Source organism: Pseudorasbora parva, chromosome 13 (assembly GCF_024679245.1).
Source record: "Pseudorasbora parva isolate DD20220531a chromosome 13, ASM2467924v1, whole genome shotgun sequence".
NCBI lineage: Eukaryota > Metazoa > Chordata > Actinopteri > Cypriniformes > Gobionidae > Pseudorasbora > Pseudorasbora parva.
Window position 1 is genome coordinate 41,514,807 of NC_090184.1, and position 17,114 is coordinate 41,531,920.

At 38.7% G+C, this 17,114-nt stretch overlaps 1 protein-coding gene across 1 annotated transcript in view; it reads right to left on the reverse strand.

Moving 5' to 3' along the window:
• The window catches only part of LOC137039330 (uncharacterized), a 63,894-nt gene extending 53,765 nt beyond the window's left edge, over positions 1 to 10,129 (reverse strand). Inside the window, exon 1 of the mRNA XM_067414688.1 lies at positions 9,932 to 10,129. Coding sequence (XP_067270789.1) covers positions 9,932 to 10,129 — 198 coding nt within the window. The remainder of the gene's footprint in view (positions 1 to 9,931) is intronic.
• Between the last annotated feature and the right edge of the window lie 6,985 nt (positions 10,130 to 17,114).

Below are 17,114 nucleotides of genomic sequence, written 5' to 3' on the forward strand. Positions count from 1 at the left end.
TGAGGACACTATAGATGCACTCTGTTCGCCATGATGGTTTCGAATTGCTTGAAATATGAATTGAATCACTTAAAAAAAAAAAATACAGTTAAGTATCACATAAAGGCTACATACAATTATAAGAACATTGTAATTAATGTGCGTGGGACATTAACATATTTTAGTGTCTTTTAGTGGTGAGACTTTGGTTTTTGTAATCAGCCTCTTAAAAATATATATAAAAAAATGGATTTAGAGTAAATTTATTTTTCTATGTATTTATTTTAATATTTCAGTACATACATTTCTAGATCTAATATTTATATTATATTTTATGTCAGCTTTATTTCAGTCACAGATGAATTATTTTTAATAGTTTTGGTTTACTTTAACAACACTGGACTGTGCATGGAGCTCCTCCCCCAAAAGTGGAACTTGCCAGTTGTCACACTTTTTTGCTCTTTTCTTATGCATGACCTTTATCTGCATATAATTTCCATATGCATACAGCCATCCATACAAATGATGCTACCTCAGAATATTACTAAACTAGGAAAATGGTGTGCAGAAGAAGTCTTGGTTAAAAATCTAAATTGAGGGCTTTGGTGTAAAAAAAGGCATGACATCACTGCAATCATTGATCAAGCAAATAAAAGATTGCAGTAGCTGTTATTATCACATCTTTTATCAGATGGTGATCGTTCCCTGACATATTTATTATAGTCTTGATTGTTAACAACATGTTATGATCTTTCCCATCACCAAACCTAATAATTGTAACAAATCACACAATTCGTCTTTAGTCTATGAACAACAGAAAGATTGACTCCATCATGTAGATATTAATGTACAAGAACTCCATCCTCCATTCTTTTATTAAATTGATCTACAACCTGGTAAATCAGATATTGCTTGCTTTGGTCCTATAATAATTTAGATTTTTACTTGAGTACTGTACTTAAGTACACTTTCTGAGTATCTGTATTTTACTTGAGTATTATTTTTTCTGTAGTGTCTTTAACTTCACTACATTTGAAAGACAAATATCATACTTTTTACTCCACTAAATTTCTATAATTCTTATCATTTTTTAAACACTGGTCAGTTTATTGCAAAATGGAAGAAGACAGATGTCAAAATGCTCATTTCGGCGAGTATTCACATAAACAAAAGTTGATTATGTCTTAAGTGAATGTAATCAGATGTGTATCAGTGTATTGGATCCGTGCATTCGGTCTTAAAGTGACAGCAGCTTTGTAAAGAGCTTGGTAACAAGTATTTAAATTAGTTTAAGTTAGTCGTATGCTAGCATGTTAGAAGGAGCATCAATGACTGGCTTAAACCATGATGGCATAATGTGCATTTATACAACAATAATAAAATAATGCGTTGACATATAAAAGGAAATTTACTTTTAATACTTACACTCTTAAAAATGCTGGGTGAAAAACAACCCAAGTTGGGTTGGAAATGGACAAACCCAGAAATTGGGTTGAACCCAGTGAATGGAACCATTCAAACAACCCAATTTCTGGGTTGTCCATTTTCAACCCAACATGGGTTGTTTTTAACCCAGCATTTTTAAGAGTGTAAGTACATTTGAAAATAAATACTTCTGTACTTTTACTTTCTTTACAACTTTCACTTGTAACGGAGTAATATTTGACCAGCAGTACTTTTACTTTTACTCAAGTAATGAAGTTGTGTACTTTGTCCGCCTCTGTTAGATTTAATCAATATTTTGACTCTTTACTAGTATTTTCTTTATTAGTATTTGATTATGATTGGTGATTTATACATGGAGGCTAATTTAATTATACATATATCATTTTATTTATTTATTTTATTATTATTTTTTGTACTATAACATTTTTAAATAATGTAGCTCACTCCAAATAAATGTTAAACTGCAAACATGCTGATTAGCATGATCATGGCAAGCTGATTCTACACAAAGCAGAAAGTCCACGACTTCCATTCAAACTGAACAGCTTCTTGTCTCTCTGTTGGGGATCCTGCAATGATACATGTATTCCTTTTTCGTTTTTCTTTCTAACCTCGGAGGCTCCCCCTGGGGGAGGAGCTCTGTTAAAATTCACCCAGGGTGCCCTGCTTTTAAGAAATAGAATAACGTATTGTTAATAATGCATTGCAGATGAGTGAGCTCTGGGCACATTTGGGTCCAAATGTTAAATGTGTTGGGGGTTTTTCATTGGCAGAAGAAGTTCAGAATTATGAGATATTGCATGTGTGTTTCTTTTTATGCTATACACTGTGTTTTGTTTGCTGTATGTGCTTTGTGATGACAGTAGCATCATTACGGTTTTTGCTGATATAACATTGTTTGAGATTTTATGCACACTAGAATTTAAAATATAAAAGTACTAGTTATACATGGTGATTTCTTATCCCACTGTTAATTACGAAGTCAAAAATCATAGGATGTTTGGGTTAAGTAAGCATCTTTACTTTTAATCTATTTCTTCTTTCTTTTCTTTTTTTTTTACAGTTAAATGGGTTTCATTGCTATGTGCATCCCTATTCATATTCATAAAAGGTGTGATAGGCCTGTCATTACTTTGTACATAGGCACTATTCATTATTTTATAATCACTTTTTCAAAGAATTCATGAAAGCCAATGCTTTTTTGAAGAGATTCAGTATCCTCTCCAGGGGACTCATTTATAAACGTTCTTCATTTGATCTAATATAATTTCTCAAATGTGCATACGTGTGATTCAGAGAAGATGAACATATGCTACACACACACACACACACACACACACACACACACACACACACACACACACACACACAAAAAAAGGCACAAATCTTTTTCTGCATTATAGGCCTATATATTTAATAGCCTATAGATTAGCCAAAATAATAATTTACATGTGTGTCATGTGTGGAAGGAAAAATGTGCTGTTTTCATACATGTACCTTTAAATGCAAATGAGCTGCTGCTACCTGTCCCACTTTCAAGAAGAGGGCGGAGCCTGTACAGCTTATTCCTCTGATACCAAATGCTAACCATCTGGGCTGCATTTCCCGATAACGTTGTCTCTTAAAGCGCTATGAAGACTCTAAAGGTATAACTTAACTGAAGGTATACCATTTCTAGGTGTGTTCCCAGAACTATACCTTAGGAGGTCGCTTAAGGTATACCTTCTTAAGTACGACGTTAGCGGGTGCTGTCCGTGGCGGCGGTGCTGAATTGGCTTATATCGATGGCTCAATAATCGATTATTTACTCTATTCAGGGGCTGCTCACTGCGTTATGCGAAAAAATTATGTTCTTTATAAAATAAGCACTTCAGAAATAGTTGAACTTTCATTTATCATAAAAAAATGCACCTTAATTTTACATAATTCTGAAATGAGTGCACGAACAAGCAATCTCATGCTCAACCCCATCATGAGCATCACGTGTCATTTAAATTATTACAATATATTTTCCACAGTGTCTTGATTTACTCCACAACCGGGATGATTGCCCATGTAGCAGCTGCATCACATTATTGTGTAAATAACTAAATTATATTATTAGATGGCCTAGTCAATAAAAACGCAACACGCAAAACATATAATCAGCTGCTACTATATGGCGGAGAAAAAAGAAAGAAAGAGAAGAGCCGCCAGCAGCTGATTTTAGGGCTGAGGGAGTAGCTGTCCCTCAGCCCTAAAATCCAACAACAAGTAGCTCCAACAAGATCTAAAAGCTGCTGAATTTGCTTTCGTGGTAGGTGATATTTCTTTCAATAGCAGCTTCTGACATGGTAGCCAGGGGACTAAAGTTTTCATGTATGAAATAGTGCACATACACTAAATGGCTCCGCGGACGGCGCCGTTTTTGATTTAGCACAATTCTATTCGCTGCCTCGCTGCCAAAGTTTGACTAAACCCTCTTCCACAATCATTCCCTTTAAATAGGCTCCTAAGCCTTTCCTGTCTAATGGTTAGCCAGGTGATGTACCTTTGGATAATAATATCATTAAAAAGCTAACAACCATCAGTGTTTGTAATGACATTTTTTATGACAATTTTAATCCTTGCATAAAAAAAACAACAACAATTCAATTAGCCTTATTGAACACTGGGTGTATATTGCAACTTCGGAATTATATTCGTATAGACTGACATATAAAGCAGTCTATGCACAGTGGTGGCCACTAGTGGAATGAACTGTTAATAGTGATAAGGTATAGCTAAGAGTGGTCCAGACCAACCTTACGAAAGTATGACTTAAAGAAGGTATTCTTAACTAAGTTCGTTTCGGGAAACACATATTAACGTTAAGGGATACCTTAAGGTATAACTTAAGAATGACGTAGAGTTAAGAACGTTTCGGGAAATGCAGCCCTGTTTGGTTATCATCGCTATCAAGCAAATCAAGCTGGATGTCAGACGGTGCATCCTGTGAGTATTAAATTAAGTTCTCTTTCTTGTCTTATTGCTCTTAAACTGTCAAATACACACAAGATTATAGCGAAAACACACCAAGTTTAAATAAACACAGTTGGCTATGTCTGTGAACATAAACAGCAGGGAAAGAAATCACATGTGTATATAAGATCTGTGTATTAAAGTGACGGCAGTGAAATACACAGTACCTACTGCTATATACCGTAATTCCTCAAATAAAGACCAGGGCCTTTATTTACCTGAACTGCCGATGGGAACCGGCTTTTATTTGAAGCAGGCTTTTATTAGGGGCAGGCCTGTATTTCTAATTCCATCTGTTTGAAATATAATTGCTTTATGTAAACTGTTTTCAATTTAAAGTGATCGTTCCAGTGGACAAATATCATTGATTTTTTTAAGAAACATTTGCAAAAATATCACCATACAACAAAATAATATGCATTTTTTGTAATCCCGCGCAAAGCTCCGCATCCGAAGATAAACGAGTTCTCAGCGAACCTAGCCGACCATGACGTCTCACACCAGCCCCCAGTTTGCACATTAGGTGCTTATATTTACTGAATGAGCCTACAAAAGCAGAAATAAGCCATTTTAAATAAAGATCCAAGATTAAGCAGATAAATAAATAAATCACAACATTAAAGTTTTGTGAAATTAGGAAATATTTAAGAGATCGTTAATTTAGTGCATATTTTGTTCTCATGTCACAAGTAATAATATCAAGCCAAGGTTTACTGAGTTTACACGATTCTTTAGTAGTGTGGTTTTTGGTCAGTGATGCCAGTAACGCGTTACATAGTAACGCTATGTAACGCTAGTAACGCTATGCATAGTAACGCGTTACATAGTAACGCGTTACATAGTAACGCGTTACATAGTAACGCGTTACTCTAATCTGACTACTTTTTTCCAGTAACGAGTAATCTAACGCGTTACTATTTCCAAACCAGTAATCAGATTAAAGTTACTTATCCAAGTCACTGTGAGTTACTATTTTAGTCATTTTCCTTTGTAAAAACCGACAGCTTATCAAAGTTCTCAGCCCGAGGGCTGGAGCCGTGTTTTTTATTTATTTATTTTATTTTTTACATTGTTGCAGCCATTAAAATAGTTCAGTTTTGTTTTTAATGTCAAAGTAGTTATTTTTCGTTTCGTTTTTTATTATCCTAATTTTGTTTGTTAAATTAAAGTTTATATAGGCAAGACAATTCAAGAGTTGGTTTGAGAGACTAGGCTATTAAACATGCGGTTAACTCACTGGGTCGTCACATAAAAAAATTAAAACTTTAATTTAACAAACAAAAATTGCTCCAAACATTTTTCTAAATGAACTTAAAAAATAAACGAAACGAAATATAACTACTTTGACATTAAAAACAAAGTAGGCTAGTTATTATACCACCACAAAGGCATTTCTGACGAGCTGAGGCAGCTGATAGATTAGCCTACTGCTCACAACATGCTCGCAACGGTGCTCAAAAAACCCAAAACGGGCTACACAATCTAAACAAACAAAAAAAAAAAGTACAGGCAGGTTGTCTTATAGCCTACCTTACACTTCAGCAAAATTAATATAAATCCGATCTTCAATTCCCGCGGTATATGCTCATTTAACGGAGTTCACATCAAAGCAAAAGATTCCAGCATTTTATTCAGCAGCTCATTTTAAATTCAATGATCGCAATATGAGAGAGAGAGCGACCTAAGCACTGGTAAGATCATTAGTCTCATTATTTTATATTGAAGATGATTGTGTTTTGTGTGACTTATTATAAAGTTTCATTTACGGCCATATGCGTTGGCTTGCTTTACTCATCTGCAGCGATGTTGCAGTAGCACCGTCATATCTATCTGACTACAACATAACACGTTCTCACACATTTATTTTTTAATTATTTGCCAGGAGTAAAATTTACACATGTGGTTTAAACAACCAGATATATTTACATTTGTCCGGTTTAGTTTGAAATGCTTTCATGCACCTTCTGAATTGGTTTGTTTGAGTGATCGGAATTAAATACGTCTGGAAAGACTCTCGGAAGGCATTTAGGCCTATCCTGGTCATTTCGCAATCAGATAGATACCTGGTCAGAGAAAACGAATGAAGGAACCAGTTGTAAAAAGGCCATAACTCTAGCAGCTGCTCTGAAGAAACGGACTCTTTAACCCTGCGCGAGCCATATCTTGACAGTGGCGCAAGCTATCATGGTCTCATGTTGTTTCCACCAGCACATCTCATTGTTCATTTTAATTATTAAAATAAATATAAAACGAAGGAGAAGCCTAAAAAAGGGGGCGCAAAAAAGTCGGGACCGTCAGTCTCGGGCATAAATACAATAAAGTGTGTTGCCAAAAACGGTTGTCATTTCTATTTTGAGGCGGCAGTGGTGTTGTCGGCAACTGCTGAATGTAACTAATAAAGTAACTTGTAATCTAACTTAGTTACTTTTAAAATCAAGTAATCTGTAAAGTAACTAAGTTACTTTTTAAAGGAGTAATCAGTAATCAGTAATCAGATTACTTTTTCAAAGTAACTGTGGCAACACTGTTTTTGGTGAAATGTACTAAAATAAATAGCATCACCTGTGTACGTTAGCCCACTTCTTCTCGACGCGTTGGTTTATAGAACAATTACTCCGAATCGCCCTCTGTCGTTTCAAAGAATAGCACAACGGCGAGCGCGTCAAGTAAACGCCTCGTCCGTTTGGGGAGGATCGCACACAGTCAGCGGAGGCTCGCGCCGCGGAGACAGGTGAAAGTATAAGGGCCCTATTTTAACGATCTGAAACGCAAGTGTCAAAGCAAGAAGCGCAAGTAACTTTGTGGGCGGGTCTCGGCGCTGTTGCTATTTTCCCGGCGGGATAAATGGCTCTTGCGCCCGGCACAAATTTAAAATGGGTTGGTCTGAAGTAGCTTCATTATTCATAGGTGTGGTTTGGGCGTAACGTGAATAAACCAATCAATCAATCAATCAACTTTATTTATATAGCGCTTTTACAATCACGAATGTGTTAAAGCAGCTTCACAGTGTCAAACAGGATAATATTGCGAAAAAATTAGATTTGGCTGTACAGTCGTACTGGAGAAAACAGCTCCGCAATCAGAGCGTCATCCAACATTCCCTTCAAAAGCAGGTGCGCAAGTTCCATTATGGATCGCTATTATTATGGCGTATTTACCAGGCGCACGCCAGGAGCGGTTCACAGCCTGAATAATTTGTAAGCTAGATTTATGCCTATTTTTTCACATCTTCGTGGCACACCACAATGATTTCCATCATCTAATGTGTTATTATTTTTTTTAGTGTAACAATTTATGATTTGCAAAAATAACTGTTGCATCTGTGTAGATTACATGAGCAAAGTGTATGCACTGACTTTAGACTAGGTTTTTTCTGGTCAGTGGCGCAACTGTTTAATGGAACAGCAAAATAGCACCAGGGATTGTTTGCGCCGGAACACGCCTCCTTTTTTTGCGCTGAACCGCCCAGGGAGCGCAAGTTCATTCACCAGTTTTGCGACGTGCTTCTGTGGAGGGAAAAGCGCGCTTTGCGTGGGAGCAAAATAGGAATGACACATGCGTCAGTGTACAAAGTCAATTGTGCTGGGTGCAAGACAGGGCCCTAAATAAGGCTTGAGACGGGGCTGCGCGGATCTGAGCTTCGAGGCTTGGGTGTGACACCCTTAAGACATAAAAGAGTCGAGAGGCTAATATTAGGTGCGTCTTAATCAGCTCCCTAGTTCAGTAGTCAGGGTACTGATCAGGACATACCGGTAAGTCAATGGGCTGACTCCCTGATCAGTGCCCTGACTACTGACGGAGCAGATTGAGATGCACGCATTGTGAAGATCGATATTTGTAGCCTGCCTGACACGGCATTTTCACAGACATCGCATCTCTCATAGACTACAGTAGCCTATTTAAAACGGCACATGCATCCGTTATATTCTCAATTTAATTTACAAAGCAATCCCAGTAAAGTTTTTAAGTTAACTATAGAAGAGACCAGGATTAGTGTGTCGCACTGGTATGACTCGCATCGGGGCGTGTGGCTTCAGGATGGTTTCGCATTAAATTAATGGCATTTAGGAGATTATCCACTCATTTTCCCCCGGCCTTTATTTGAGACCGGCCTTTATTTGTTCATGCTGACCACGCCCCCGGCCACTATCAGAGGTCCGGCGTTTAATTGACTACAGGCATTTATTTGAGGAAATACGGTATGTATTAATATATTTGTTAATGGTGAATCAAACAACCAATTATAGATGCTGTTAAATGCTCTCATGAGGAGAGAAACATGGTGGACTGTGTAACGCTCACTGAGAGGCGGAGTCTATGCTAATAAGGCAGAGTCCATCATCAGTGATGGGTGGGGCCTGTGCATAGTGACATCACATTGCATAGAAACTACAAACGGCTTATTCTGAGACACTGCTTATGATTTATGGGTTTTTTTTAAAAAAGTGGGTGTATTGTTACTATCATAGGGTAGTAGTGTAAACACGCATTTATGTTCAAACACCATGTAAAAGGGAATTTTACCTAATAGTTACTCTGTAATGCTGTGTAATTAACAGGGTTTTATTAGTATTATTGCTGCTTAGATTTTCAAATCCCTGCAGTTGGCCAACTCTCAGCCAAAAGGAAAAGTGTGTAAGTCTGCCTAGACCCTGACGTGAAGCTAAGTGCTTTTCCACATCACAGAACATTTTAATAAATCTGAACGTTGGTGTGGGTTTTAGCGTACACACACTCTAAGATCAAATTTGCACGTTTTATTAAGAAGGCCCCTAAACTGCCACTCAACTGGAGTCTCATTTTGATGATCTAAATGTAGATTTATTGAACCTGAATGAACATTAATAGGCAAAAAAATACCAAATTAAACTACTCCACATTAACAACCATTAAGACTCACAAACCTTTCAGATTACAGAAGTCATCACAAAGACCCGTGGTGGATTTCAAAAATGTTATGAAGATTTATGATGTTTGTCAGCTGTCAGTATAGTGCGTCACTTTGATTTGTATCTCTGAAGACGTTTGCCTTTGATGATCTCTTTAGATTTTTTTCAGAGTGGAAATTACTAACAATATTTGCTGGTTTCTGTGTTGTTTGTGAACTGCATCAATTTGCGTTCTGGCTTGTGTGGTTCAAGTAGGACAGGTCGCAGGCATTACAAGCCTCATTAAGATCAAGCATTTATTATCTCTTCACACAGATAAATGTCTTACCCTTGAAAAGTGGCTATTATGGATCAATCTACAGCTGCAAGCATGTGCCGGTGTGCTAAGCATGTTCAAAAGTTTAGGGTCAGTAAGATTTTGTTTTCTTTAAAAAAATAAAAAGCAAATATAATACAAATATATATTCTATTTCAAATAAATTCTGTTCTTTTGAACTTTTTCTCCATCAAAAACATTGATAATAATCAGAAATGTTTCTTGAGCAGCAAATCAGTATTATACTATTTCTGTAGGATCATGTGACAGTGACACTGAAAACTGGAATAATGATGCTGACAATTCCAATATCATCCAACTGCGGCCAGAAAGGGCTGGGGGTTTCCGTTTTCGCAGACTGGAACGCCCCCTTCTTCTTCTTCTTCTTCTTCTTCTTCTTCTTCTTCTTCTTCTTCTTCTTCTTCTTCTTCTTCTTCTTCTTCTTCTTCTTCTTCACCTTTTCTGTTGAACTGCTAGCTGTCAACATCCGGATTGACATGTTCAACATTCGCCGCTAGTTAGTTTTTCTCAAACAGAAGCTTCAAAATAAGATCTAGCATCTTGCAACATGACATCATGACTTTGTGTAAACATACACATCACTTTCTAAAGCCAAGTTGCGTGTTATCTGCACGCATTTTGAGCTATCCGCGTGAATGCCTACGCCAAAATGAACCATTATGTGTGTGTGTGATTCCGTGTGTATGCCTACGCCAAAATGAACCATTATGTGTGTGTGTGATTCCGTGTGTATGCCTACGCCAAAATGAACCATTATGTGTGTGTGTGATTCCGTGTGTATGTCTCCACCAAAATGAACCATTGTGTGTGTGTGATTCCGTGTGTATGTCTACGCCAAAATGAACCATTATGTGTGTGTGTGTGTGTGTGTGTGTGTGTGTGTGTGTGTGTGTGTGTGTGTGTGTGTGTGTGTGTGTGTGTGTGTGTGTGTGTGTGTGTGTGTGTGAGCCTGTTTATGTGGTTTATGAGGACACAAATTTGTATAACTACATGGGTATTACACTGGTATTACACTATAAATGTGGTTTATGAGGACATATCAAATGTCCTCATAATTCAAATGGCCTTAAAAACATACTAAATGATGTTTTTTGGAGAAAGTAAAAATGCAGAATGTTTCCTGTGATGGGTAGGTTTAGGGGCAGGGGCAGTGTAAGGGGATAGAAAATACGGTTTGTACAGTAGAAAAACCATTACGCCTATGGAGGGTCCCTGTAAACCACATAGACCAACATGTGTGTGTGTGTGTGTGTGTGTGTGTGTGTGTGTGTGTGTGTGTGTGTGTGTGTGTGTGTGTGTGTGTGTGTGTGTGTGTCCACAATGTAAATGGATTCATAAACGTATTAAATTATTATTATTTTTATTTTAAATGCGGAATGTTTCTTGTGATGGGTAGGTTTAGGGATCAGTGTTGGGTGTAGGCAATCGTTATTGGGATTGACATGGCTAAATTAAATGTTTAGAATCAGTTGCAGGGCATTTCCGCTGAACTGGTTTGGGGGGGGGGGTCACACATATGACATCATACCCATGTGCCTTGAGAAACTCATCGCGATTGGTCCATGAGACGCTACCAGGAACGCCCAATAGGCACGCTCTCACTTTCATTTATTGCCTGTTTTCCAATCATATTTTTTTAGAAATTATCATAAATTAGGTATCAATCGAAAGCTTAAAAACTCTAAATGTATCCTGCTAAAACCGTTTTAAAATCAGGCATTGCATTGCCATTGCAACTGTACTTTAAAATATTTTAGCATGCTCCTCCCCCTAGTGGGTGGTGTCATGTCTCATAAATGTATTTTTTTTCTAACCTTAACAAAACACATCAGAAAGTTGAGACTCAAGGTTTCCATAGTTGTTGACTGGTTTGTGATAGAAGTGATATTGGGATATTTATTAATTCGTAACAGGAAAACACATCAAAAAATAAATAAAAATTGAAAGTGGCCTATTTTTTGTATAGCACCTAAACAAAATCTCAATTTTTGTGATATCAACTTCAAATTTGGAACACAACTTGGTTAAACAATGTGGTTTTACTTTTATCACAATATTAGAGAAAAATTATTTTGTATAAAATGTTTAGTACAGAACATTTGTTTTACAGTAAACTTGTTATGCCTATGTTAAAAAACTGTAAACTGTAATAATATTTCACAATTAAATAAATGCATCCTTGGTGAGCATAAAAAAACGCTTTCACCTTACAGGCTTTTTTCTTTTTATTATATTTAATAAAAATAGACGTAAATGAATCAATAGATGAAAGTAAAAGTATGATTGTAGATAGTATTTCCCAAAAGCACCGTTAGCCAACTAACGTCGCAAGTTCTGTCTCTATCAACATAGTTCATAATTCAACGAAAAGAACCAAAGTTCCAACGAACACATGCAAACAGCTTCACAAACTTGTGTGGTCCGAACGACACTTTCTCGACCTGTGGTTAAAGGAACACTTCACTTTTTTTGAAAATAGGCTCATTTTCCATGTCCCTTAGATTTAACAGTTGAGTTTTACCGTTTTGCAATCCATTCAGCCAATCTCTGTATCTGGCAGGTTCCATTTTTAGCATAGCTTAGCATACATCATTAAATCGGATTAGACCATTAGCATCGTGCTCAAAGATGACCCAAGACTTTATTTAAAATTTAAAACTTGACTCTTCTGTAGTTACATTGTGTACTAAGAAAAACAGAAAATGAAAAATTTATATTTTTTTAGACTGATATGGTTAGGGACTATTCTCTCGTTCCTGCGTAATAATCATGGAACTTTGCTGCCGTCCCATGGGTGCGATGATATTACAGCGCAACTTTTTATTTTCTGTTGGTCTTAGTACACGATATAACTACACAAGAGTTTTAAATAGGAAAACTATTGAAAGTCTCTGGTCATTTTTGAGCGCGATGCTAATGGTCTTATCAGATTCAATGATGTATGCTAAGCTATGCTAAAAGTGCTACCACCAGATACAGAGATCGGAGGATTTTGAGGATTCAAAAACGGTAAAACACAACTGTTTAACTCTAAGGGATTTGGAAAATAAGCCTATTTTCAAAAAAAGTGGAGTGTTCCTTTAAAAGCAGAGCTTCTTGTTTGGATGACATGTGGACTCAATAAATCCTTATCTCGAGAAAAATAAGCAAGCTGTCATTTAGAACAATCCCTGTTTTATTTCAAATACATACAAATGTAATTTACGTCTTTTAGTTTGTCAAGAGATTGACTTACTCCTCAGATGCCATGGTCCGTAATTTATAGCAAAAAATCCAGCATGAATTCGATCTCAGACAAATGAATTAAAAGAAGATATTACTCCACCACCTGCGTGACCAACCAACATGGTTGAACGACATTTTTCATGCTTTATAGGGAAGGATGCATACATGTAGGCAGACAGTACGGTTTCGGGAAACAGCTAGCTAGTTGATTTCTTCAACGATGCCTCATACCATAGTTCAGCAGTGAGCTACATCATTGTACGGGAACTCCAGGTCAATTGGTCTCGGAAGAATGTGGTGAGAAATATTTGTGATCATACTGAGATTTTTGATAGCAGACTTTCACATCTCAGCAAACATGAACACAGAAAAGAAAAAAGAAAAAAAAATGGGGGGGGGGGTCTATTTTTTAGTATCTCTTGTTAGCTCTCATTCCCTCAGCATGACGGTCAGTGTTCTGTCTGGGAGTTTGAGTGGGCTGATGGGTAAGAATAATGCCTGTGTTAGTGTGTGGGAGGCCAGGATACAGTCAAAGCAAAGACCATCTGCCACGACAAACCTTCTGATTAAAAATCTGGGGAGGAGTTCAGCGCTTTACTCACTCCTGCACACTCACACACTTCTTCACTCTACATGTTCTTCATTTCCTGACCAATAGGAAGAAAAATCATACAGGACATCTTCATCTCAGCTGTTTTCTCACAGACACCAATGAGATTAAATTGAAAAAAGCAATGAGATTAAATGGTGGGGGGCTCTTATCAACGTGCCAAGATGTTTTCAATCAATATTCAGAGATCTCAATATGAACTCAAACATTTCTCAGCATTAAAAAATGTGCCCCGTACTGGCAAAAGAGTCAGAATCCGCACGGGATAATTGCAAGCTATAGGCAAAACAAGTGAAAATGGTTGCTTTTTAGGTTTTCACAAAAATATGTTCATTAAGCCCTCGTCTAGCCATCCCAATGCTCCAAATAGCAATAAATCATCTAAAAGAATCTTTATTTGTGCATTTTCAGAGAGGAGTACCTTTCCTTTGTCCATGAAAACGGTCTCTCTCTCGCCGACTGACGGATCTGACGCGCACAACCCGATATACACAGAATTACAGTATTTTAAAATAACTGTCATGGCGAGTATTAACACAAACATGTTATGTCTTATGATGAACTTTTGGTTAACTGTTATGAAAAACATCTGATGTGTAAAATTTTGTTTAGATCCATGCGGTACAGTAGATCTTAAAGGTCCCATTCTTTGCGATTCCATCTTTCAAACTTTAGTTAGTGTGTAATGTTGCTGTTAGAGCATAAATAATATCTGTAAAATTATAAAGCTCAAAGTTCAATGCCAAGCGAGATATTTTATTTAACAGAAGTTCCCTTTCAAAGCCTACAGCGAACGGCCGGTTTGGACTACAGCCCTGCACTTCCTGCTTTAATGACGCAACTAAAACTGTTTGTTGACGAACCCTCCGCCCACAAGAACACGCAGATTCGGGGGCGTTGTCCTTTTGCTCTCGCAGGGCGAGAATAGGAAGCGTTGTTTTTGTAGAGTGTGTTTGTCGCCAAGCCATTGAAACGCTGTTATTTTCATCCCGGAGTCAAATCACCTCTGTTTGGCCTTCCCACAGACGCTGTACGTAGAGATCAATGTCTACAGTTTATGGTTAACTCGGTTCCGGAAAATTATAATCACAATTTAAAACTATGTGCAGCACATTTTGCTGAGGACTGCTTCCTCAATCTCAATCAGTTTAATGCCGGATTCGCAGAAAGATTATTCTTAAAAGATGACGCAGTTCCCTCTTTGTCTGGAGAAGGCGTTGTTTATGAGCCACAACCGGTAAGTGTATTTTATTATTTAAGTCGGTCCGTTTAACAGTTTAACTCATTACACAAAGTGCAACGCTGTTTAGCTTTGTTAACTTTTACGTTAGGTGGTAATTGAAACTAATCCGAAAAACTTAGCATATAAAAGTGTAGTAATTCATTCAGACACCATCGATTGTTGGTGTTTGTGATGATCAGCTTACCATTCTGAAACATCCAGCAAAAGTCTTTCCTGAGCAGGTTGTAATAAATCCTCTTCGATTACAACCTTCGATTTCAAGATGGCGCCGCCGTGTTCGGTCGCCGTTCAGGTCGCTCCTCTGAGACTTTGCTTTTATTTGTTATTCTACACTCTTTTGTTCTTGATTTTTACTAATCTATCATCAGCCTTGGTCTGTTACGATAGCAAAACACTTTTGGATATAGGTTATCGCTACACTGACCTGGTTCAAGACGCTTTCATCAATCCTCTGTGGCCAACTGAGATTCTTCGGAACGCCGAGTTGAACATTTGCCGCCCATTCTATCTGCCTAGGGAGTTTTCTTCGGTCGTCGCCACTGTGGTTTATATTCCACCACAGGCAGACACGGGACTGGCTTTATCTGGCCTCCATGATGCCATCAGCGGCTCCACAAACAGCCACCCCGATGCGGCTTTCGTCGTCGCGGGTGATTTTAACAAAGCCAACTCAACGACTCCCGGCGGATGTGGCAGGGACTGAGGACCATCTGTGCTTTTGGAACGAAATCCTCTGCAGAAGTGAGAGCTGATCCGTTGCTTGTGAACGAGTTAAACTCTTTCTATGCTCGCTTTGATGGCAATCGCGGCAGCGCGACTCCGCCGAGTGACGCGTCAGAGAAGAATAACTCAGAGCTGCAACAATCACGTGATCTCTGTCTCGGAGGATGAAGTTCGTAGGACACTCAAACGTGTGGATGTTAGGAAAGCTGCTGGTCCGGATGGCGTTTCAGGTCGTGTCCTGCGGTCCTGTGCTGATCAGCTCGCTGGACTCCTCACATCCATCTTCAATGAGTCCCTTGCTACATCTGTGGTCCCAACCTCATTCAAAAAATCCACCACCATCCCTGTCCCTAAGAACAGTAAACCCTCTTGCCTAAATGACTATCGCCCAGTGGCTCTCACGTCTTTAGTCATGAAGGTCTTTGAGAGACTCATCAAAAACAACATTTGCTCCTCCATCCCTGACACCTTGGACCCTTTTCAGTTCGCCTATCGTCCCAATAGATCGACTGAAGATGCCATCTCTCACGTCATCCACTCCTCCCTCACACACATCGACAGCAAGAATGGGAACTATGTAAGACTGCTATTTATTGACTATAGTTCAGCCTTTAACACCATAGTTCCCATTAAGCTAACTAACAAACTCCTGGATCTCGGACTGAACTCTTCTCTCTGTCACTGGATTGAAGATTTCCTCACTGGCAGACCTCAGGTGGTGAGAGTAGGACAGTTCACCTCCACCTCCATCACCGTGAGTGTGGGAGCTCCACAGGGCTGTGTCCTCAGTCCCCTGCTCTACTCTCTCTATACGCATGACTGTTTGTCCACACACAGCTCCACCTCTGTCATCAAGTTTGCGGATGATACTGTTGTCCTGGGCCTCATTTCCGACAACAATGAGACCGCATACTTGGACGAGGTGGAGCAACTGACATCATGGTGCCAAGACAACTGTCTCCTTCTGAATGTGAACAAGACCAAAGAACTGATTGTGGACTTCAGGAAGAGACAGCAACGGTCATATTCCCCTCTCATGATCAGCGGGACACCAGTAGAGAGAGTGAGCAGCTTCAAATACCTGGGTGTGAACATCTCCGAGGAACTGACCTGGACTGCACATATCCAGACACAGGTGAAAAAGGCCAGGCAAAGACTGTACCACCTGCGCCAGCTGAGGAAATTCCGGGTCTCACCAGCTATCCTGAAAACTTTCTATTCAGGGGCGATAGAAAGTTTACTGACTATGTGGTATGGTAACAGCACCAGTCACGACTGCAAAGCCCTGCAAAGAGTGGTGCGCTTGTCCGAGCGCATCTCAGGGTCAGCTCTCCCGTCTCTGCAGGACATCTACATCAAACGATGCAGAGGCAGAGCTACAAAAATCATCAAGGACATTAATCACCCGGCCAACCCCCACTTCACCTGATGCCTGATGGCCAAAACTGAGAGACTCAGGAGGAGTTTCTTCCCACAGGCCATCAGACTCCTGAACGCTGTCACTTAACAACACGTGACTTCACCTCACTCAGTATTAACAAACTCACATACTGATATTGCACTGCACTTTATTCTTGTGTTCCATGTAACTACTCATTATAATGCTGTTTGCACATTACACTGCTGCACTTCTGTTATCCACGTATTTATTTTTATAGTCTC